At 40.6% G+C, this 25106-nt stretch overlaps 1 protein-coding gene across 1 annotated transcript in view; it reads left to right on the forward strand.

Moving 5' to 3' along the window:
• The window catches only part of TMX4 (thioredoxin related transmembrane protein 4), a 52283-nt gene that overhangs the window by 6932 nt on the left and 20245 nt on the right, over positions 1-25106 (forward strand). Inside the window, exons 2-5 of the mRNA XM_065402163.1 lie at positions 9920-10035; positions 21597-21642; positions 23297-23425; positions 24577-24622. Of these exons, the coding sequence (XP_065258235.1) occupies positions 9920-10035; positions 21597-21642; positions 23297-23425; positions 24577-24622 (337 nt within the window). The remainder of the gene's footprint in view (positions 1-9919; positions 10036-21596; positions 21643-23296; positions 23426-24576; positions 24623-25106) is intronic.

Below are 25106 nucleotides of genomic sequence, written 5' to 3' on the forward strand. Positions count from 1 at the left end.
GCTAGTGCTGCTGTGCATGTTAAGAAACCTAACTCAAGTGATACTCTTTGCAATGCTTTGCCACTGCAGCAGCGGAAGAGGAAGAAAACAGTTGAAGAAAACAGTGCCAATAGTAGCTGCTGTGGGTATATTAACACTGTTAGTCACCAGCTTCCTGCTTAAGTGAAATGCTGGATTATTTTACCATATTCGGCTATAAAGGGGAGGAAATGCTTTTAAGAGCATGGTTATCAATTCTTTTTATCTCTCTCTGTTTTGGACACATATATTCAAAGATTTAAGATGTGATTTCCTCTCTCTAAATGATGCCACACTTTGTAACAGACATGTTAAGAGACAATAAGTCTTACATACATACCCTGAGTGGAGTTCACTGAAAGAATAGACTATAGGCTCATGTAAAGAGGAACTATCGCATGAGGCTAATCTGAGGAAAATGTAGTAGGGGAATGGAGAGGGTGCAGAAGATGATGGAAGGAAGAGCAGTATATAGGATATGAAGGGGGAGATGCTGGCTTGTAAACTATTTGGGGCTGGTGGAAAACAGTGGTAGGTTCCTGCGCACAGTAAGATCTCTGAAGTGAAATCCTCATTCCATTGAAGTCAATGAAAATTTTCCCAATGATATCTGCTGTGCCATGATTTCCCTCTCATAATAGCATAAAAGCCCTTATTTATCTTCCTGATCAACAGGGTCTGGCTTTCTATCTTCACCTTCCTCTAGTATGGATTTTGGGTTTCATGTGTTCCTTGTCTCAGAAAGTCTCTTTTATGTGTCTCTGGGCAGGTCTATGCGACCGCTTAAGTTGATCTAACTTATGTTGCTCAAGGGTGTGAAAGAGACACCCCCCCTCCCCCCCCGAGCAGCGCAAGTTACAGTGATCTAAGTGCTGTCCACACCAGTGCTATGTTGGTAAGAGACACTCTCCCGCCGACATAACTTCCGCCTCTCACGGAGGTGGAGTAATTATGCTGATCGGAGAGCAGCATAGAGCGTCTTAACGGTACACACTACAGCGGCACATCTACATCGGATGTAACGCTTTTAGTGTAGACCTGCTTTCTATCTCCCTTAGCTCGTTCAGGTCAGCCACTCTAGTGTCAAGAATCTGTACTTGGTCTCTGAGGGCCATGAGCTCCTTGCACCGAATGCACACACACACCCGCTGCCCATAAGGCAGGTAATCATACATGCTGCATTCAGTGCAATAAACTGGATAGCCATCCTTCTGCTGCTGGACTTCTGCTTGCATTCTTTGTACTCCTGAATCTTTTTTTGTTTGTGTTACATCACGTTATGTTTAATTATATCTCATAAAGGCGGCAACTTCCTTATGTGATTCATACTGTTGCTAGGACCTAATGTAGAAGAAATATACTCACACAGTTGCTTCTGGGCTTTGAAGTGCATGAGTCTTGCAGGTTTCAATCCACAGCTGTTCAGTGGATAAAGCTTCAGAAAGCCCACTGTTAAGTGCAGTCTCTGAGAAAGTAAATATAGAGATTTTTTCCCTTGAAACCATTAATAAGTTTTAAAAACAAGGTGAAATATTCTTGCTTAGAGCACTTGAAAGGGGGAGAACCAGAATAGATCATTATAATAAATATACATTTCTAAATATTTGAGGCTCTCTGTCAGTCTGGGCCTTGAAAGACTGACAAATTACAGGCAAAATGAGGATACAATACTGGTGGTGATAGGCCACAGATGATGAGTATTCCTTCCCCCTCCTTTGAGAAAATCTTTTGCATATGATCTGAGGCTGCCCTGTCAGATTTGGATTTGAATTTAAAAAAAAAAAAGCTAATCCCCTGGTGCTGTAAAAAGGCACATCAATTTTGATAGGACAGAAGGGAAGGACATTCTGCCTTCTCAGCCGTGTCACTGAGCTGGATGAGTGAGTGAATAGTAGGGAGTCACTGCAGTGGAAGATGCAGGGGACCTCACCATCGGGCCCCTGCCCTGTGAGCCCCCTCGGCCCCTCCTTCCTCAAGCACCACCTGAGCCGGCTGCGAGAGTTGCAGCCAGGGTGTCACCAAATCTCGCCCAAGAAACAGCTGTACATGCTCGTGCTCCTCACCCTTAATTTCCTCGCAGTCATGTCCCTCCTCGAGACCAAATGGTGGGACCTTTCACCACCCAAGTAGGGCGAGGAACCCTAGTGGGCCAGTCTGTATTCCAGCCTGGTCCTATGGCCCGCGGGGATGTTAGTTGGCTTCTCCTTCATGGAGCTGTAAGCATGGGTGTGTACTTGGCGTGGTTCACGACCTCCCCTGACACTTGTCCTTTCTGTGGTGAGAGGGAGACACAGGCACACATTTACATCAAGTGTGCCAGGTTGCAGCTCCTCTTCCAGCTCCTCCAAAACCTCCTCCTTAAGTTTTGGCTGCACTTTCCCCACACCTCCTGATTTATGCACACCCTATCCGTGGCTGCACAAAGTTGCGAGACCGGCTCGTCAATCTCCTTCTGGCACTGGCCACGGTGGTCGTCCATCATACCAGTAGGAGGAAGTTGGATGGGGGCTGGGGGCTCTGCAGCTGCAGGGTCTATTTCTGATCTTCCCTCAAGTCACACCTCCAGGCAAAGTTCCTCTGGGCCACGTCCACTGGCTCCCTGGACGCCTTCAAGGAGCAGTGGGCGCTGTCCAGGGTTCTCTGCTCAGTGTCCCCCTCTGGATCCCTGCTTTTGAACCTGTGCCCCCGTTTGTCCATTTTTTTTGTCCCCTGTGATCTTTTGATGCCTGGGTCTGGTGGCTCCTCCCCTTAGGGTGTGTGTGTGAGCTTTAGATGTAGGCTGGTTTGAGCCTGCCCATCCCTGGAGCCTCAATAGGTGCAATGGAAGATGAACTCTAAGATAAAACTTAGGTGTGTTTAAATATCTGTCCTGATCCCAACTACCACTGTTGATATGATTACTGTTCAGATTAGATTCTTCTGCCTCCCCCGCTTCCTGGGCCATTTGGCCACTTGTAAAATGTAGCACAACAAATAGTATGGCTTTAATAAAGTTTAACTCACTGTTTTGAGGCGAGTTTTGTTGCCATATTTGGTTCCATCTACAGTGTGTTTCTCTGTGGGTATGTGGTTGGATGTGAGGCAGAGAAGAGCAATCTAAGGATTTGTTTTCACTAGTGGCCTTTTCCACCCTTACAAATAACCTCAGTATCAGCTGGTTGCTGGCTGTACTGAGAGTGACTGCAGAGATAGCAGGGTTGAAGCCATTAAGATTCGTGTGGATGGTCTTATTGTGTCTGAACAGTGCTTAACCCAGCTGGGTCTCAAATCTTGCTTTGGCTTTTGGGTGCTACTGCAGTATAAATAAAAACAATTTATAATTTTATTTTTAGTAAGGGCAAAACCACAGGAGGATTTGTGTGGTTTTGCTGGCCTCTAGGAAATTACTTTTACATTCCGGGGTGCCCAGAATTGCCGATTCCTGTGCTCTGTGAAAATCCACCTTGTTCCCCATGTGCTCAACAGCAAAATACAATAATTTGATGATGCAATACAATCAATAATCATGGTTGTCTGATATGTCCCTTTATCAGTTGGCTTTCTCTCCCTACTGCTGTTCTGGCACTCTTCTCAAAGGCATGATAGAGAAGAGCTGTCCTTATAGCCTCAGGTGACTTGGCATCCAAACTTGAAACTTTGACCTCAGTGATTTCACCTTTCTGTTTCAAACAGCGTATTGTAGATAAGATTTGGAAACATTGCCTTTATAACAAGATTGTAAATGTTTTAGTTACTGAATGAATACACAATTCTATACTCTTGCATCAGTGAACCTCATAGGCAGTTTTAAAAAATATAAACAAATACACTTCAACCATATCTGTTTGTGATTGCATTAGGGTACATGTTTTTGGCCCTGTTAACAACCTATGGATGTCATTGTGACGTTGACCTGTTCTAAAGGAGCAGATTCTATCTAAGGAGTGGTGACCTACAGTTCTAGTGCGAAGCATTTCGTTGAGGTTTTTTTTTCTCTCTCCTGGTTGGTGCTCTCATTTGTTGCACTGATCTGAAAAATTTTGTCTATTGCATTGGTAAAATATTTTGAATATTTTCTATTTTAGCATCAATGTAAAAAAAAGAATCTGTTATTTCAAGGTTACCTATAACTTAATAGACTCACAGGAAACCAGTTATCTGTCATATTTCTTCAAATGGTTTTTATACCTTTACTTTTATAACTGGTAGGCATGAAAAATGTCATTATCTAGGAATCTTTTTTTAAGACCAGATTGTGACATTTTGGTTTAACCCCCCCCAAAAAACTTTGATCTTGTAAATATTGGAAATCTTGTGATTATCTTCTCAGGTAACACATTTGTAGTGCAGCTGGGTTTATAAAATTCCTATCAATATGTCCAATTATTAGGTTGTAGGGGCATAGGCTGGCTTTAGCGTCTTTATTAATCTATTACCCATCCCACTCTTATGTAACTTGATGAAACCTAAATTCTTTCAAGAGCTCAGTCTTTGCTTTCCCCTGAGCTTCATCTTTTCTGTAACTTTTATTTAAAACCATTGTCATTTTTAAAGAGGAAGAAGTGTAGACAGCGGGAAATAGGAGAAAAAATAAAAATATTTTTTTGTCCTTCTCCATTCCATCCTTCACCTCCATTCTGCATACACATTCTTAGTACTCCTTTCCTCCAGTTACCATCCAGTTTAATTCTTGATGATGTTGGGACTTACATACTACATCGTTTTTTCTGTACATTCTTTAGTTTCACTGCATTCTTGTGACGTCTGATCACTACTGGACTGTAGTAGTTTTAAGGTCTGTAAGGCTGTGTCTGGGAGTGGCTTGCAAAGAAATGACTCAAAACCAGTCGACTTAAGGTGCATAAAAATATGAAGTGAAAAGGTGACCAGATAGCAACTGTGAAAAAACGGGACCGGGGGCGGGGGGGGGGGGGGGGGGGGGTAATAGGCGCCTATATAAGAAAGTCCCAAAGAACGGGACTGTCCCTTTGAAAATGGGACATCAGGTCACCCTAAGTGAAAGTTAAAGGCAGGTTGCAGCTTCTCAAAATTTTGAATTGTGCCAAAAGATGATTTCAGCTATTAGAGCTCTTGCTCACTGTTCTCGGAACTCCTGGCAGAAGTGCCTACATATGGATATGCAATCCTGTAGCCCACTGAAGGGGAAAGACTGCCATCATATGTACTGTGTTAGCAGGTCTATGTAATTGTGGCACAAAAGCAGCAGCACTGAGGAGGACAGAGGGTTCTCTGAAGCCTGGTCCTTACTCAGGATCCCTTGCCATTTTTCTTACCATGTTCAGTAGTGTCACATTCATAATGCTTGTGACAGGTGCACATAGACTGCAGAATGTAGTAATAGTCTCCTCTTTAATAATTCTGTCCTGATCTGCAATGGGGAATAAAACTAAATGTAAATACTTACTGTGAACACAGCCAAGCTACACCTAAAAGCATTTGATAGACCAGCACATCTATATCTATTAAAAAAAAAAAAAAGCAAAGCTGAGGTCAATGGCAATGTTCCAGCTATATTCCCCTTCTTTTAAAAGGATGGGAGGACTGTTGGCTGAGCCTTCTGCATGAAGTCCCTGTCTGAAAAATTCAATGTTTGACTTCCTGGCATGCTGCAAAACCCATCTCTTTTCTCAGGTTTGGGGAGTTAGGAGGGAGGAATAGCTAAGAGATGGTGTCTGGGAAAGATGTTTTTTTCAGTCTCTTCTTTGTAAGTTGTACCTGATTATTTTTGCTACATAGGAAAGCTTGGCTGCTGGGTCAGTCATATTGTGTAATTTGTTTTTAGTGTTAAAGGCACCTGTAGCCTGTAATAGGCACTTTCTCTTTTTACAATTCTACACATATTACTTACTACTGTATAAGAGCACACTGTGCACCATCTCCACATTAATAAAATTTGTAAACAAGAAACAGTTAAGGCATGCCGCCACTTCAGTCATGGCATGTTGTTTCTTTGTTTACTATCAACCCAAGTTATGTGGGTGGCCCCTCTTTGGACTCAATGGGAGCTTATGCTGCCTGGAACCCCATTGACTACGATGAGGGTTCATCCATGTAAGTCCCTTATTGGATGAGGGTCTGCATGAGAGATGAGGTGACAGAGGATGTTGGACATTTATGAGAAAGAAGGCTGTGGGGTTGCTTATATTACAGGTTGTATTGTATTGGGTGGTATGTGTATAATAGATGTAGGTTGATGTGTGAACAAGGGTCCTCTGGTTGTAAATGAAATTCCCATTGCTCTCAATGCCACTTGCATATCTTGGGCAGGGTATATTGTTATGTAATATAAACAGTCTTGTATAAGCCTGCTCCAGGAATCAGTGTTAAGTTCATCTTCATCTCCCTTTTTTTAATCTAAATATTTATATGTTGCCTATTTTATTTTATATTTTCTTTTTTGTGGTTGGAGTGGAGACTTCACGTTCTTGCCCAAAACCCTCCTCTCAATAAAACAGCTCTCCTTTATTCAATATATTACTTTAAGTTGTGCCTAGCTTTTTAATATTGTCAGTTTAATTTAGCCTCCAGTGACACAGTCCCATTTAGCCTTTCCTATAAATCTGGTTGTAGTGTAAGAGAGGGTTTTGCTAACATTTTACCCTCACATCAATATAAAATACGTCTGCTTTAGTTTAACATTTCTCATTTATTTTTTTTCTTTCCCGTAGTTCTTAAACTTTACATTTTCAACTCTCAGCAAACAGGGAGCTTTGAATTCTAAAAGGATAGCACATACTTAATTCTCTTACTATTCTGAATGTGGAATGCTATAGGAGTATTCTTAAATCCCAATTTTGCTCGCTTGGATGTATGCCTATGGATTTTTTTTCAATACTCTTACTATATTTATCGTAGCTCTCACATCAGATGTCTGCTGTGGCTTTATCTCTCACCTTCTGCTTTCTCATTAAATAGTTTTTCTTCTTGTCTTTTGTATTTTCTGACTACTCTTTTATTTCTGAATGTACCTCAAGTGATTTATTCTTTTCTTCATAGAGCACAGGGTTATTTTACAGACTTTTTTCTGTTAATATTATCTGCTTTATTTGTCAGAAGCTCTTTCTCTTAGGGAATCTGACTTAAAAAGTACAGTACAAAAATGTGTTGCTTCTCTATTAGGAAATGCATTTCTACAATATTATCTGTAAATGTTTGTTCCCTCTCAGGATATGTTATATTCTTGTGTTTTTAAACGATCTCATACATATGCCATTGCTTCATAATTCCACTATATTCGCTTTCAAGCTAAGGCTTCCATTTCTAATTATCACAAGCAATACAAAGTTTTTTTCCAATCACAATTTCCCTTTTAATTTCTAAAATGACATCAAATTCTCTCATATTATGTTATTAGTGGCATTGAAGCAGCTATAACACAAATTTTTAAGCAACCAAACTAAGCAAAATTCATAGTTTTTTTTTTCCCCCCCCTATGAAATTGCCCCGGTCACCCATTCATTTTGTTCCAGATACATAGTTATATCTAATCAGAAGAAGTCAGATTTAAGAATAGAAAAGACAGCATCTTTCAACTAGAAATATTGTTGTGTGTGCCATCTTCGCTCATTAAAGGAGTCTAGTTTCTTGGTAGTCAAAAGAGAAAAGGCTTGAGAAATATATCTAACACCTGCTAACCTAAGGGCTAAGACTACTAACAGAGATAAAAAGTAATTCTTCTTCATTTGTGCTAGGGTCCACAGATTTGTTAAAATCCTGCTTATCCCTTGGGGGCAGAACCAGATCTGTCAGTCACTGGCAGCAAGGGGAATGCCCTGCCCCCTGGATTTTACCTGTTTTATCTACCTCCACAGTTTTGCTGGAAGCCGAACCAGACCGCCGAGCTGAGGAAAATGTCAACCTTTTATTTCAAATTTCTAACTAGCATTTTGACTCCTCATTAGTCCCATCAGTTCTGCATCCTCTTCGGAGATGCTTGCAGTAGATGGTGCCCCTTCAGGCTTCATGAAGAGAGCTAAACTAAGGAAAACCTGTGGCAAAAGGAAAGGGGTCAAGTAGGGGACAGACGTTATTAAGTGCGTCATTGGGGATCTTGGCTGACTTAGTGGGCAGGATGAAGTTTGCTCCTCAGAACCTAGTTTGGGGAGGGGGGGACCTTGGACCCCTCCCCTGGGGCAGGAAAGGAGCCAGGCAGCATTGGAAAAATCAGGTCCAGGGACAAGCTGTTCCCCCATCTCCATGAGGGGAGTGGAGCCAAAAGGGCAGTGTACCAAATGAAAGATAGTGCCTAAGTCCCTACAGCCCACATCAACAGCTACGATTGTAGAGCTCAGCATCTTTCCCTTCCTCCAGTTCTGTCTGAGTCATGGATGGAGGGCACCAGACGCAACATGCACCTTTTTAATGCCAGAGGGTGCACTAACAGGGCAATTTAGCACAGCTCCTTCCTCCTGCTGCCTCCTCTAGAACATCCCACCCCCTCACTCCCCAGGGGATGCCTGCTCCTATCCCAGGCTGAGACCTCCAGGGAAACACAGACCCATCTGGTCCATGTGACTTCCATGGAGCAGAAAGGGGTAGAGCTTCTGGGGAGCCCTTCGTTGACACCCAAAAGGAGCCCAAGTGGAGGAGGGGAAACAATAACCCCATGCTTGTAGAAGGCAGTGGGAGTACTAGTCACTGGAAATTATTTTGAAAACAACCTGAGTCCAATTTTGTGCTCCCCTCCCAATCCCCCCCGCACTCCAAAGCGGGATCATAGTGACAAACTGTGAAAGAGGAAATAAATAAAATAACACTTTCCCTTTCTGACCTAGAGAGCACAGCGTGGTGTTTTTTCCTCACCACTCTCCTTCACAGAGTGGAGCACAGGGGGATCAATGCAAAAAGATCAGGCCACAGACATGGTGATTTGGTTTGGATGTGTGTACATGGTCCCACACAGGGAATCTTCCTCCTTTAGAGGAGGAAGGCCAGCTGTCCAAAGCAGCATTATAGGATCAAATAATAAATATTTATTTAAAAACAAATAAAACTTTCAGACACAGAGTACTGTGAAACTATCCTTAGCTCAACAGCTGCCCTAGGCAAGCTATCGCTGTATATCTCCCTCATGTTCCTTGGGAGAATATAATAGAGGGATGGGGATTTCCTGCCAGACCTTAAAAAACAAAATAATTGTGCTGTTGTTGCCAGCTGCCACTATCGGTTGTCATGTTCTAATGTCCAGGTTGTTATTCCTAGCTTCTGTTGCAGGTTGCGGTGCCTCTCCACTTTCCCAACCTCCTTCCTCTACCAGTTGGTTGTGGAAACTCGCTCTTTCCTCTTCTGTTTAAGTTTCCCACTTTTTCATATCAGACGCCTACATGTAGTCTCTATAGGTTCTTGTTTGCCTTTTTCCTGTTTGATGAACTTTATTTTGTCAGGGTGCATCTCTAAAGAATGTTGTCAAGACAAATATGCCTTGATAGCATAGGTGCCCTGCCTTGATAATATCAAGTAACAAATTAGAGTCAATGTAATTTAGAGGAGGGCCTGAGATGTATGAAGGTGATGTAGAATGTCGTCTTTAGGACATAATTTTTGAAGATACACCTCGCTTCAGTAACTCTTGACAGCTTCCATGAAAATTAATCCATTTTGTGTGTAAATGGAGTTATTTGTGCTGCATTGTGAAGGATTTGGAAAAGATGATCCTTTCAAACTTGTGAATTGTTTAAACAACTTCTATAAATCCATAGGGATTTTTTTAAAACTGGTTGGGATTTCATGATTTTTTTCCTAATCCAGTAGTCTTAATAAGAAAAAATTAGAAAGTGTCTACTTATCTGTGATCAGTACTTTTATATTTCCATTGTATCAGATGTGCGTTTTCTTGAAAGCTTGATTAAAAAAATATTTCAGTGTGTGTATATTAATCTAATTCATTTTTCTCTGTTCTTAGTTATGCCCCTTGGTGTCCAGCCTGCCAACAGATTGAAGCAGCATGGGAGAATTTTGCAAAAGAAAGTGAACATCTAGATATCACTGTAGGAAAAGTGGACGTCACTCAAGAACCAGGTACGCTATGAAATGGGCACTATATATAAGTATTTGAAAGGAACACTCGAACCTGTGTAGCTCTTAACTACTGGGAAAATGCTCCATTTTACTGGGTTTCAGAGTAGCAGCCATGTTAGTCTGTATCCGCAAAAAGAACAGGAGTACTTGTGGCACCTTAGAGACTAACAAATTTATTTGAGCATAAACTTTCGTGGGCTACAGCCCACTTCTTCGAATGAAGTGGGCTGTAGCCCACGAAAGCTTATGCTCAAATAAATTTGTTAGTCTCTCAGGTGCCACAAGTACTCCTGTTCTTTTTACTGGGGCAACTGAAAAATTGGCCAACTCAGAAAAATTAGATTATTTAATCAAAATAAATGTTATTTCCTTCCATTTCTTTGTGCTGTTCGCATTGTGAATTTAACAGCATAGTGTTTCTATCTTCCAAATGAAGGATCAGTGTGGGTCTTCTGCTCTAGTGCCCTCTGTAGTGGACATCCCATAGAAGTGTTTACCTCCAGTAACAACAAGGAGTCTGGTGTGTTGATCTACCTCTGCCATGGAAGGCTGTTACTTGACTGAGATATTTCCACTGCCTGGTAGTAGGGTGACCAGATGTCCCGGATTTGGGGCCTTTTTCTTATATAGGTACCTATTATCCCCCACCCCCTATCCTGATTTTTTACACTTGCTGTCTGGTCACCCTACCAGGTAGTAATGGTTGGAGGAACAAGGAGGTTGAAAACCAAGGATTATTCTACTTGGGGAAACAATCTTGAAGTCTGCTCAAGTTAAATGGAAATTTTTATAAACTCTCTCTATTAGCTGGCTGCTTTATTGCATTATCTAGCTATAGTAATGCTTTTAAGTACTTTGAAAGGACCAGTTTAATTTGTTTCTTGTAAATGATGTATAGAAAAAAGCTTTTACAAAACTTGTTCTATAAATTATACTTTCAAATAGGCTATTTCCTGCCTTTGGTTTGTTTTTTGAATAAGTCTGACGCAGATAAGTAACATTTTGAAACCAAAAAAGCTTTGTTAGATTTATAAGTGTGTGCAGATAAATGCAATATGTTTACAATTCTATCCTAGCTGCAAAGGGATGAAGTTTATTATAGTTAGGCTTGGAAGGATTAGATTTTTATCAGTAAATGTTGGTAAACATCAATTTCACTGTAGACATATAAACCTATGAAAAAAATATTTCCATTGATGACGATTGAAACTTTACAGATGGGCAAAGTAAGAAAAAAGCTGCTTGACATCTTTTATTAGCATTTGATTTAAGGATACTTTGTGGTTTAATGGTTATACAGTTTCAAATTTTTGAATCTCAAAATCTACTTTTAAATAATTACTGTCTGTCCCCCCCCTCCCCCCCCAAAATTTCCCACAACTATGAAAATTTATATCGATGACAATAAAAAAAATGCTTTAAAATAAACATCAGTATCATCCATTGAAATTTAAAAAAAAAAAATGAATTCTGCTAATCTTAATTATAGTAATGATTTGCAATAAAAGTGGGAGGAAGTTCTAGTTACATCCAAATCAGAAAACCATGGCTGATGGTTTTGCTTTATCAAACCGTGGAAGTGCATACACACTTTAAGGGTTTATTTCTCAAGTGCAGGTGATACTGCAATTAAGTTAACTCCATACTGTTAATTTTAACAAGTTCAGACTTAATTTTCTGTACCTGTGAAGCTGAACTCTAATCTCAAGGACAAAGAATACTAGCTGTTCCTAAGGGCTCACTGTGTGCTTGTGAGTTGTATTATTAGAAAGTTGGAGGAACACCAAAATTCTCTGAAATTGAAAGGCTACCAGTATGGGTTCTTCAGTTAGCGAATGCACAAATTGTTACCAGATCAATAAATGGATGAGTTTGAAAACAATTCTTCTTTTCTCATGGGCTAATCCTTAATTAAAACGAACCTCTGCTTCCTCATATTAAAGAAACAGTGAACTCCTAACTATTGCAATATCAACACCCTAGTTAAGATTGCAACCAGTGTTCCATTGTGAGCCTGACCTTTCAATCCCCATTAGATTTTAAGCTCTCTTGTGTTTGTACTATGCTAAAACAATGGGACTTTGATCTTTATTAGGGCCTACAGGCATTTATGTGATGCATATGATTTTTTTAAAGAAAATGATTCTTTCAAAAATAAGGCTTTGACAAGCAGAATTGTTTGGGAAAATTTCAAAGAAGTAGTCTTTCTGATAACTTAAAAATTACTGGTAGGATTTTCAAATACAGTAACTCCTCACTTAAAGTCGTCCTGGTTAACGTTGTTTCGCTGTTATGTTGCTGATCAATTAGGAAACATGCTCGTTTAAAGTTGTGCAATGCTCCCTTCTGACGTTGTTTGGCAGCCGCCTGCTTTGTCCACTGCTTGCAGGAAGAGCAGCTTGTTGCAGCTGGCTGGTGGGGGCTTGGAACCAGGGTGGACCGGCAGCCCTCCATCAGCTCCCCTAAGTTCCCTGTACTGCAGCCGCCCAGCAGGCGATCAGTCAGCAGTTCAGCTGTCCCTCCCCCCACTGCCACGTGCTGCTCCTGCCCTCTGCCTTGGAGCTGCTCCCGGGAGCTCCTGCTTGCTGTGCAGGGGGGGAAAGGGGACCTAATGTCAGGGTGTCCCCCTGCTCCTGCACCCCGCTTACCCCTTCTCCATATAAAGAAGGGAGGGGACATGGAGGGAGAGAGACAGAGAGAGCTTGGGGCAGCAGCTGCTGTCTCAACTTCCTGATCCACTTAAGAAGACAGTGCACTTAAGAGTGGATCAGCTTACTTTAAGGGGCAGTGTGCATCTCTCTCTCTCCCCCACACACAAGGTGTGTGTCTGTCTCTGTCTGCTATGCTGTCTCCCCTCCCTCCTGTTCGTGCTGCCTTGTGTGAGAGGCTACATTAACAACAATGTGTTAACCCTTGAGGGCTCAGCTGAGTGCTAGTTCGTCATTTAGCAGCAAGGCATTTCCTGGGAAATATCCCTCCCTCTTCCACCCTCTAACTTCACCACCTCAGCCAAGCTTCACAATCATCATAGCTGTGAACAGTATTAAATTGTTTGTTTAAAATGTATACTGTGTGTATATCTATATAATATAATTTTTTGTCTAGTGAAAAAAATTTCCCTGGCACCTAACCCCCCCCATTTACATTAATTCTTATGGGGAAATTGGATTCGCTTAACATCATTTCGCTTAAAGTCGCATTTTTCAGGAACATAACTACAATGTTAAGCGAGGAGTTACTGTAGCCTAAGTGGTTTTGGCTCTCTATGGTTTATCATCTGATTTTTCTTTTAGTAGATAAGTTTACGATTACCGTGTGCCCCATGTGGGAATTCAGTTGACCATAGGCTTCCATGTTTTTTGTGCTCTAGAAAGTTTTTTGCAAGGGACCTGTTAAGGTTACTTTAGTTTAGTCAGTTTTTGGTTGTAACCTAAGTTGAAGTATTTTTCAATCATAGGGGCAATCGTACTGGGGGCTGGAAGGTGTGTGCTGGGAAAGATCATTGTTGGAAGTGGGAACTTGGTTGTAATCAACAGGTGGGGAAGAAATTGTCAATGCCCTTGCCCTGCTCTCCCCAAAAAAGTCTCCATTCAGATGGATTGGGTAATTGGATAGGGACGGGAATACTTAGGGATAGTGAGGGAGACTTTCAAGGCCTAAATGGTTTTCAGGTGCTTAACTCCCACTGGTCAATGGGAGTTAGGCACCTACCTCCCATCTGTGCCTTTGAAAAGTAGACATGTTAATGGTCATATCATTCATTACAAACTTAATAAGTTTACTGCATGAATGCCTTATGCTTGTCTCCTGGGATGATTGCCACCATGGCTAAACAAGAGAGTAAAGGAAATGGTTAGAGGCAAAAAGGAATCCTTTCAAAATTGGAAGTCAAACTGAGGAAAATGGAAAGGAGCATAAATTCTGGCAAGTCATGTGTAAAAGTATAGTTAGGCAAGCCAAAAAATAAAATTTGAAGAGCAACTAGCAAAACACACAAACTAACAGCAATTTTTTTTAAGTACATCAGCAGTAGGAAGACTGCCAATCAATCAGTGGGGCCACTGGATGATTGAGATGCTAGAGAAGCTCTCCGGGAAAAAAAGGACATTGCGGAGAAGCTAAATGAATTATTTGCATCAGTCAAAGAATTCTCTGCATTTGTCAGAGGTGACAAATCTGAGGAATTGTCCCAGATTGAAGTGTCAGTAGAGGTAATTTTGGAACAGATTGATAACTTAAACAGTAATAAATCACCAGGACCAAATGGTATTCACCCAACAGCTCAGAGGGAACTAAAATGTGAAATTACTAATTGTGATATGTAACCTATCACTTACGTCTTCTGTGTAGATGGCTGGAGGATAGCTAATGTGATGCCAATTTTTAAAAAAATGCTCCAGAGGCAAACTTTGCAATTATAGGCTGGTAATCCCAACTTCAGTACCAGGCAAATTGGTTGCAACTATAGTGAAGAACAGAATTATCAGACACATAGATGAACACGATATGTTGAGGAAGAGTCAACACGGCTTTTGTAAAAGGAAGTCATGCCCACCAATCTATTAGAATTCTTGGAGGGGGTCAACAAACATGGCCAAGGGTGATCCAGTGGGTATAGTGTACTTGAACTTTAAGAAAGCCGTTGACAAAGGTCCCTCACCAACGGCTCTTAAGCAAAGTAAGGAGCCATGGGATAAGAGGGAAGGTCCTCTCGTGCATCACTAACTGGGTAAATGATAGGAAACAAAGGGTAGGGATAAATGGTCAGTTTGCAGACTGAAGAGAGGTAAATAGCAGTGTCCCCCATGGATCTGTACTGGGACCAGTGCTATTCAACATATTCATAAATGATTTGGAAAAAGTGGTAAACAGTGAGGGGCAAAGTTTGCAGATGATACAAAAGTTACGTAAGATAGCTAAGTCCAAAGCAGACTCTGAAGAGTTACAAAGGCATCTTTCAAAACTGGGTGACTGGGCAACAAAATGGCAACTGAAGTTCAATGTTGATAAATGTAAAGTAATGCACATTGGAAAACATACGAAATGATAGGGTCAACATTCGCTGTTACTACTCAAGAAAGTGGAGTCATTATGGATAGTTTTCTGAAAATGTCCACTCAATGTGCAGCTGCAGTCAAAAAAGCTAATAATGTTAGGAACCATTAGGAAAGGGATAGATAATAAGATAGTAATTACAATAATGACACTATATAAATCCATGATATGCCCACAGCTTGAATATCATGTGCAGGCCTAATTGCCCCATCTCTAAAAACATCCATTAGAAATGAAAAAGGTACACAAAAGGGCAACAAAAACGATTAAGGGTATGGAACAGCTTCCATATGAGGAGAGACTAAAAAGACAGGGACTGTTCATCTTAGAAGAGCGATGACTAAGAAGGGATATGGTAGAGGTCTATAAAATCATGAATGGTGTGGAGAAAGTGACTAAGGAAGTGTTGTTTACCCCTTCATATAACGCAAGAACCCGGGGTCACCCAATGAAATTTGATAAGCATCAGGTTTAAAACAAACAAAAGGAAGTACTTCATACAACACATGGTCAATCTATGGAACTCATTGCTAGGAGATGTTATGCAGGCCAAATGTGTATCTGTGTTCAAAAAAGAATTAGCTAAGTTCATGGAGGATAGGTCCATCAAGGGCTATTAGCCAGCATGATCAGGGATGCAACCCCATGCTCTGGGTGACGCTAAGCCCCTGACTGTCAAAAGCTGGGATTGGACAACAGGGATGGACTACTTAAGATTTCCCTTTTCTTTTCATTCCCTTTGAATTATCTGGCATTGGCCACTGTCAAAAGACAGGATACTGGGATAGATGGACCATCTGTCTGACCCAGTATGGCTGTTCTTTTGTTCTAGAAATTTATACTACTATAATGGGAACTGTTAGTATGCAGATATAATGAAAATGGTGGTGTAGAATAATTTGACATATCAGTGCTTTACTTTATTGTTATGACTTTGAAAAATCTTTTCTCTAGATCAAATAAAATCCCGTAGCACTAATCTAAAATGATAAAACAGAATATCTGGCAACTGATGTGAAAAAGTTAATATCTGTTTAAACACCAGTTATATTTAAGAAAAAAATGGAATTACTAAGCATGAAGGAGAGTTATAAGTTCCTTTAATGATGATGATGATGATAATAGAAACACCAGGAGTTAAGTACTGCTAGGTAGAAATTTCCAGCTAATCTAATGCAACTTGGTAAATCAAAAAAAGTTCAGTGACTCCAGAAAGTGAATTTCCATTTCATTTTCCATTTCAGTGATTATATTTTTAAATGTTCTGATGTGCTACAGATTGAATTAGATCCCTCGATAACAAGTAATACATAGTTTTACATCTCACATTGTTTCCTCCTTATTTAATCTAATTGCTTTTCCTTCCTTTGTTCCTCTCCCACTTCTTTTTTTTTTTTCCGTCTTGCATTAGAGGTGAAATAAGCAGCAGGTTCTTAATTCAGTGCCGTGTCTTGGTTGATTAATATGAGATTACTCTGATTCCCTCTTACCCAAAAAGCCCTTCAAAATTGTTGCAGTATTTGAATTTTCACTTCTAGTTGACCCATTTAGCATCTCATTTTTAACACAGATTTTGGTCTAGGGTAATGCAAGAGTCACAGAATCCTTATTTTAAGCATCATTTAACAAGACCTAACCCCCCCCCCCCCCCCCAAAAAAAACATATTTTTAAAATCCAAAGGGGAGGGATAGCTCAGTGGTTTGAGCATTGGCCTGCTAAACCCAGGGGGCCACTTAGGGATCTGGGGCAAATTCAGTACTTGGTCCTGCTAGTGAAGGCAGGGGGCTAGACTCGATGACCTTTCGGGATCCCTTCCAGTTCTATGAGATAGGTATATCTCCATTTATTATATATTATTATTATAAAGTGCTGGCTAAGAATAAACAAAGCAAAATGCTTCTCCAAATACTTCCTTTGCCAAGATCAGGGAGTTGTGGGGATGCAGAAGTTTGATCCTTAAGCCTGGGGGATATACAAATGAGTTGGCGTTTACACATAAGGCCCTGTACCTTCTGATTGGCATTTAGGGCCCCTTGCTACTGTCCCTGGCTTCCTGCCAGGCTGCCTTGTAGCAAAATTTTATAGACCTGTGTGAAGTTGCATGCCTGAATTAATGAATGATAGTGAAGTTTAGAGATAGCAGAATCAGTAATTTCTTCTTGAAGTATTCATCCATGTGGATACCACTCTAGAAGCACATGTGCCTGACATGCACAAGATCTGAATCTTTGAATAACTAGACATCTCTGTTGGGCTTTGTCTGTGCTTACTCTCCTCCACTTGAGGGCATAAAGGGCAGAGTGGCCACACGTCCCTTGGTTCCCTCTTACTGCCCATAGCAGAATTTTTCCTTTCTCTTGCAATGTCTTCACCTAGTTAGGGTTAATTTCCGAACAAAATTCCTCCTTTAAAAAAAATAATAATAATTTCTCCATGGTACTTTGTGCCACTACCATAATCCTAAAATAGCAAATTTGAAGCCTTCAGGCTTCAAACCTGTGTTCCTCTTGCGACAAAACCATTGCCCTCACAGACTGTCGAAACCAATACCTTTCTTTGTCTTGGTGAGAGCAGCCAGGCTGCTGCTCGGTTTGCTGATCTTGTCAGCCAAAACAAGAAAAGCCTGGAACACTCAGTACGTTTTTCAATAGTTGAAGAGAGGCACCTCAGAAATGAAGAATGGACATCAATTTCCAATATGGGACTAGTCACTTCTAAATCCCAGTCTGCTGGTGCCCCTGTTAGCCAGTATGCAACCCCTGAGGTTGATACCCACAAAAGATCTGCCCCAATGCTGTCTGATAAGGATCTGAGACTGCCGAGCCCCCCTGGCCGTATAGGCTAGCACCAAAGACCAGTAGTGCCTCCTGACTAAAACAAAGGAGGTCAGAACATCATTCCTCGTGCCAATCTTCTCATTCCCAAAGAAGTGTAAACCTTTGCTCTCCTCTTGGGATGGAGCATTAAGACCACTCATATGATGGGACAAGTGACATGGGCTTAACTTCTGGCTCAGACCTTCATGGGGCCTGCACCTGACAATGTTGGTATTGCTGGTATTGGCACAGGCACCGATAATAGCAGCATTAATAGTGCCAGCTGACTTCATGATAGAGGAGGTTGCTACGCTGTGCCTGTTTTATAGAATTCCACTGGACGGGTTCTCTCAGACACAACAGTAAATAACTACGGAGGTGCTTGGTTCATCCAATGCCTGGAGGCAATGAAATTATGGACATGGTGCCAACAATCCAGGGTAGTTCTAATAGCTCTTCATTTCCCAGGAGCCAGTAAGAATGTAACGGACTTCCGAAGCAGGAAATCCATCAGCAACAACAAATGATCTCTGAAGAGCTCCATCATCATGCCTGTATTTCACAGATTTATAGATTTTTAAGGCCAAAAGAGACCGTTGTGATAATCTAGTCTGACCTGTGGTGTAACATAAGCCATACAATTTCCCCAAAATAATTCCTAGATCATATATTTTATAAAAACATCCATGGGGAATCTTATTATAGTCTTATTTGCCACCAAAGAAAATAGTGTCTGGTCTTTTTTGCTTCAGAGGATTCATGAGCCTGGGATCCTTGAAAGATGCCTGTATCATGCTGTGGAATCACAGTATTGTGTGTTTCTCCACTGATCTTTCTGATAACCTGCGTGATATGGAGAATCAGACAGGATGCATCTGTACTTATCTTGATAGTGCCATATTGGCAAAGAAAATTCTGGTTGCTAGATCTTAGTCTCCTCCTACTCAGCTTCCAGTCGCACTTCCAAACTGTCCAGACAGATCACAGAACTAATATAAAGTACTTCACCTAGAAGCAAAATTGCTACACCTGATAGCCTGGATATTCTCCAGTTGACTGCTACTGAGAGATTCACTGTAAGTCCGAGAAATCCTTCTGCCAAGCAGAAAGCTATTTACAATGATAATGTACTCCTCTGAGTGGAAAAGATTTTCAATTTGGGTAGCCCAGCACAACTGTGATACATTGGAGGCTCCCAGACCTAAAATCCTTGATTTGTATTCTACATTTGAAACACTCTGGACTTTTATTTAGCTCCATTCAGGTCCACCTTGCAGCTATTTATTCATGCCATCCTATCCAGTCATATTCTGTCTTCTCTCACCCTAGATTTCTAAGGGTTTCTATAGCTTTCATACTTACCCACCAAAGAGCCCCCTCAAATGTAGGATCTTAATATTGTCCTTACAAGCATCATGGAATCTCTTTTTGAATTTCTCGTGAATGCTGTTTACACCAACGTACTCTTTAGATGGTTTTTTTTATTGTTGTTACATCAGCCAGAAGGTGAACTTCAAGCGCTCTTGGCTGATGATCCTCACACAACATTCCACAGAGATAAGGAGATGTTGAGATCCCCTCTAAAATATTATTCCCAAAATTGTCAGATTTCCATCTAAAACAGTCTGTTGATCTCCCTGCTTTCATTCCAAAACACCATTCCTCTCCAGGGGAAACAAAACCTCACACTTTGGATCTTTTTCAGAGCCTTGTTATAATATTTTGATAGAACAAAGTCCTTTAGGTAAGCTCCCTGTATTTGTTACCAAAAGTAGTGCTTCTAAGGGGCAGGCCACTTCTTTCTAGAGAGTATCAAACTGGATTACCCAGTGTATCTATCTATGGCGTGAATGCTTCTTCCTCTAAGCATCAAAGCTCATTCCACTAAACCACAGTTTCTCCTCTGCATGCTTTAGAAACATCCCCATATCAGAGATCTGCAAGATAGCCACTTTGTTTAAACACTATGTCCTTGGCTTCGCTGGAAGATCAGGTGCCAGATTTGGTAGGACAGTGTTAAAATCACTTTATTTACTGGCAGTTACGATTGCACAATTCCACCTTCCATAACGGCATTGCTCATCAGTCACCGGGAGAGAGGGATCTCCGTGGATGCATATTAAGAACAAACGGTCCTTCTTGGAGTGATGGTTCGCATGCATATTCCACACATGGGATACACATGTGTGCCATGTGCCTGAGTCCAGTATTTTTTTTGCAAGCCGTGTCCATTGGCACGCATGTGTGCTGTAGCTCTCCTTGTGCTCTGAACCGAGGGCATAAACGGTGGGGCGGGCTGACACCTGTCCAGTTCCTTCTTACTGCCGCAAGGTCTGAGTTAGAATCTTTGGTGTCCTCAGCACCTTTTTTACTGCATCATAGCTATAACATATTGCATGATAGTTAGTTTTTTAGTAATTTTAGTAGCTTTAGTAGTCTTTATAGTATAGTCCAGCATAGTATAGTTAGATAGCTTTCCCCCATTTCTTCCCCGCCCCGGGGCTTTTTCTCCCCAAGACATCTGGGATTATGCCCAGGGTTCCGGAGCTCAAAAACCGTGTCTTATGGGGTCTCACTCCTTTTTGGGAAGCGATGAACATCAATGCTGCCTCTATTGCTTGGGTGAGGCTAATGTTTTTGCAGGCTGCAGCATCTGCCCTCCCTCCACCCCTTCCCCAGAACTCATGAGGGTTGGGAACTGAGACTCAGAAAACATCTCTTTGAGAAGGTAACAAAAAAAGTCTTATTTTGTCCCCACCCCAGATTCATACCTAAAATAGTTTCCGAGTTTCATATGAGTCACCTTTCATCTACTTATCATTATTTTTTTCCTACACCACATGCCTCATATGAGGAGAGATGGCTGCATTCTCTTGATAAACTGGCTTTGGCCTTTTATCTGCAAAGAACAAAGGATATTAGAAAGATGCCTAAAGTATTTATTTCCATTGCTGAGTAATCAAGCTGTATCGGCTCAGAGACTTTCAAAATGGATTTTGGATTGTATTGCTCTTTGTTACCAACTAGCTTGTGTTCCTCCTCCAGAGTGGGTGGGTACATGTTGGGTACAGATAGGGACTACACATCTCTAAGAATCTTGTTACAGGTAAGTAACCTCCATTTACTTAACTTCTAGTAACTAGTAACCTTTAGAAGTTGTCATCCGCCGGATCCCCCCACCCACCCTCTCTCTGCTTTTTTTGGAGTGTTCGTTAACTGTAATTCTAAATTAGCAAGTAAACTGAGGGACAGTTGCAACCACTCTGCACTTTATGCCCTCGGGTAGGGATGGGGAGGGGGGCAAGCACATGAATGTCGCAGGCACAGCTCAACAGATGCTGCTATTCAAAGATTCTGATCTTACATGCCCACATCTAGAGTGGTATCCACACAGACAGAACTTCTCAAAGAATCAGTTACCATAAGGTAAGTAACAGTTTTTCATAATTTTTTTGCTATTATGCTAGACAATATTTTATATTGAATAGCGTTGTCATGGATTTACTGCGGTATTCTCTAGAACAAAACAACTAAACATTTTATTAGAGACGTGATAACCCCATTCATGTTCACATTTTGTTCTGAGAAGACAAATGTTTATAGGTATCTTTAGAAAATCAAAATAGAAATTTATTTTTCAGAAGTTGAGCTGAACAAATGTGATTTGTATTTTTTTTTCTCTCTACCAGGTTTGAGTGGCCGTTTTTTTGTCACCACACTTCCTACTATTTACCAGTAAGTCTGTATCATACAGGAATCAAAGCTGTCAGCTTCCATACCGATGAAGCATCATGCAGAGCCTGTGAACAGATGCAAATTAAAATGATTCCTTACATACTGTTGTTGATAGCCACCACCTGTGGAACATAATTCTGGCATAGTGTATGTTATGTAACATAATTCTCCTCACCTTCCCCAGAGCATTAGCTGTTGCAGTGCCTAAGAACAAGACTTGCAGTTTATTTTCCTTCTCTGCTAAGGTTGTTGGAGGGTGTGGGATGAGTGGTTATTGCTATAAGTAGTCCTGTGTCTGTCTGTTTTGTGTTTTAATTTATGGGATAAGCATCCAGAACCCTGGATAGCTGCTATAGTTGTTTTTTTTTTTTTTTAAATTGAAGAAATACATTTTAGAGCTTAAAATATCTTTTTAAAAGTTTTTTTTTGTTCCAAGACAAAATAGCCTTGCTCTGCATATGTAGTTCAGATTAATATAATTTAAATAAGCTATTTCTTAATCTAAAGACAATTTTAATTGCATTTTTACCAACTAATGCTATACTGTAGTTTAAATTTGCACAAAGATTTTCCTCTGTTCTCACTTGCTTGTGGTTTTCCTAGAAATTTTCATTTTGAGTTGAGATTTACTGTGACCATATCATCCCAAAGTGAGAATTTTCTTGGAAAATTTATGTAATCGTGAAGTTTGAAGGGAATTATTTGAGCAGGAAAAATAGGAATGTTAATATAACATTAAGGTTGCAAATATAAACATATCAGGAGACTGAAGTCTGAGTTTTCATCTCAACAATAACTTGCTCGCACTGCATATATGTAGTACTGGATTTTTTATTACTAGATTTTTTTTAAATGTATGGAACTTAAAAATAACTCTATCTAATGTGTGCACATACTGTGTGTGTGTGTGCGCGCGCGCATTCCAAATTCTGCTTGCAACTTTGGTCTTAAACTGGTATAACTGAAAGCAGAATGGGGGTATGAATGGACAAAGAGAACACTCTAATTCTCTGAAATGTAATTCAAGCTTTGGGCTAAAACTTTTGTTTGTGATAACACAGGTAAATTCCTCACCTGAGGTTGTTTCCAAGAAAAATAGTGTCTATAAATGCCTTGTTTATGCATAACATAATTAAAAACATTCAGGGAAGAGATTGTAAGGTGTACACCCCCCCATCCTTCCGCTCCATTATGTTGTAAGAATCCTTCAGATAAATGCACATAAATAATATGTCACACAGTTAGGTCTATTACAATAAACTAATTTTAAAAAATAAAAAAGCTAAAGGCTATTTTAGAGGAGCCTGAGGAAGTCAGGTGCCTGAATTCTATTGAATTTGAATGAGATTTGGAATCCCAACTTTTTTAGGTTTCTCAGAAAATTGCTGCCATAATGGTGTGTATATGTGGGTATAGTTCTTTTAAAAATATGTTTAATCCCTCAGGATTGTTTAGTTTGAAATAGTTCATGAAGTGAAGTATTCATATTTTTTTGGAACCCTAATTTACCGTCGAGGGTCTTTTTGTTGGAGTGCAGGTCAAGCTTCATAAGTGGCACCAATACCTCTTACGATGGGTAATTCATTTTGGCTGCAGAGGCAGTTTCTTATGATAAGGGGCATTATTGTAATTACCATGCATCTGTGCTCCTCAGTGCGAAGGATGGAGTATTTCGCAGATATCGTGGCTCAAGGACGTCGGAAGACCTTCGAGGCTATATCCTAGAGAGAAAATGGGAAGCTGTAGAACCCGTAGCTGGATGGAAATCCCCATCTTCTATAATGTAACTAGAGTATAATTTTAACTTAAAAATAAATGTTTTTGATGTTACTAATAAAAAGTGCTAGACTGAAATCATTAAAGACTGAAGTCCTTGTCCACTGGACAAGCATAGCATAGGTCTTGGCAATCTAAGCTTCTGCAAGCTACCCTGCTATGGTGCCTCAGCCCTGACCCTTTGGTGTGTGAGCAGTTTATTTTCCATGCCTATTCAGTCCTTGACATCTTTAAGATTTATACATTTTAAATACAGAGAGTTCTTTGAAGGTGAAAAGCATAACTGCTCAGCATTATTATTAACAGGAATGGCAGTTTTTATGTCCACTGAGTACTGGAATGAAACAGTTTTGTTATGCAGGTCTGCCATGTAATGACTTCTGGTCACATGTGCCATTTGGACTCACTAAAAATCCCTATAGTTAAGTGACTAGCAAGTACATTTTGTGCAGTTTTCCTTTCTTTGTTGCTGAATGGTAGGAGATAAAACGTAGTGCTAGAATAAGGTATTTTCCTGTAACCTGCTGCCTTTACATAGAGTTTGCTTTAAGGGAAAACCACACTTTTACCGTTCGAGATGGTGATGAAACAATGAATCAGAGATTTGTATTGGACCCCTTTTTTACCTTAGCATAAGAGAGTCCTTTAGTCATCATGAGTGAAATTCACGTGAGGTGTAGAGAGCCCCAGCATAAGCCCTATTGCGCTGCTTAAGAGCTGGGAAGGTTATAGGAATTCTACAAGTATAAGGAGCCTCTCCTACTCCAAATAGGCTAGTGTATCTTTGAGGCTGGGCTGGTGAAGAACCACAGGATCCATGACTGTGCCCTGCATGGGGGTTACAAAAAGGCAGTAGTGGCTGTTCTGGCCTATTGAATGAATGTGGACAACTGTGTCTGTTTGAATTTCTTCTCCCAAGCCTCTACTTAGTGCCCTCTACAAAGCTTGGCTTAACTCAGGCTAAGTGCAGGAGGGGTGACTTTCACCCTATGTTCACTAATGGGCAATATAAATTTCTGTTTGAAGGTGTGAACGGCTGGATGTGATGGATGTTGGAAATTGTACATCCATCTCTTCCATCAGTTTTCATTCAACTTGTACAGTATGTCATGCATCAAACTCTTAATCTTATCTAGAGTGTGTCCCTTTCTTTCTTAGGATGCATGGAATGGCAGGTCTTTTTCATTTCTCTGGATGGATCAGAGTAAGTAACACTAACCACTATTACAGCGTTAAAGATCTGAGGAAAAAGTATGTCAAACAATGTTTAAACAAATATTTAACAGCCTTATATATGACTTACATTTTCTTATTGTGTCTGGCTATGCCCTTGATGTATTTCTGTGTCCTTCTAACTGAAGGCAGAAATCGTGCCCGGCTAATGAATTGTTTGCCAAAAATGACATTTTAAGGTTATAGATAAGATTATGATCAATGCCAAAGGGTACTCTCTGTTCAGTGTTATCTTAATATGGGTTAGCAGCTCTAATAAAATGAGCCAGCCTAAAATTAATTCTGTACTGGTACAGGGAGTTGTTATAGTCTGATTACTACCATATTGCAGAATATATTTTGCATTCACAGTGGAGCTAGGATGCCATCACGTTCTGTGGATCAGTGGTTCCCAAACTTGTTCCACTGCTTTTTGAGGGAAAGCCCCTGGCGGGCCGGGCCGGTTTGTTTACCTG

Source organism: Emys orbicularis, chromosome 3 (genome assembly GCF_028017835.1).
Source record: "Emys orbicularis isolate rEmyOrb1 chromosome 3, rEmyOrb1.hap1, whole genome shotgun sequence".
In the NCBI taxonomy this organism is placed as follows: domain Eukaryota; kingdom Metazoa; phylum Chordata; order Testudines; family Emydidae; genus Emys; species Emys orbicularis.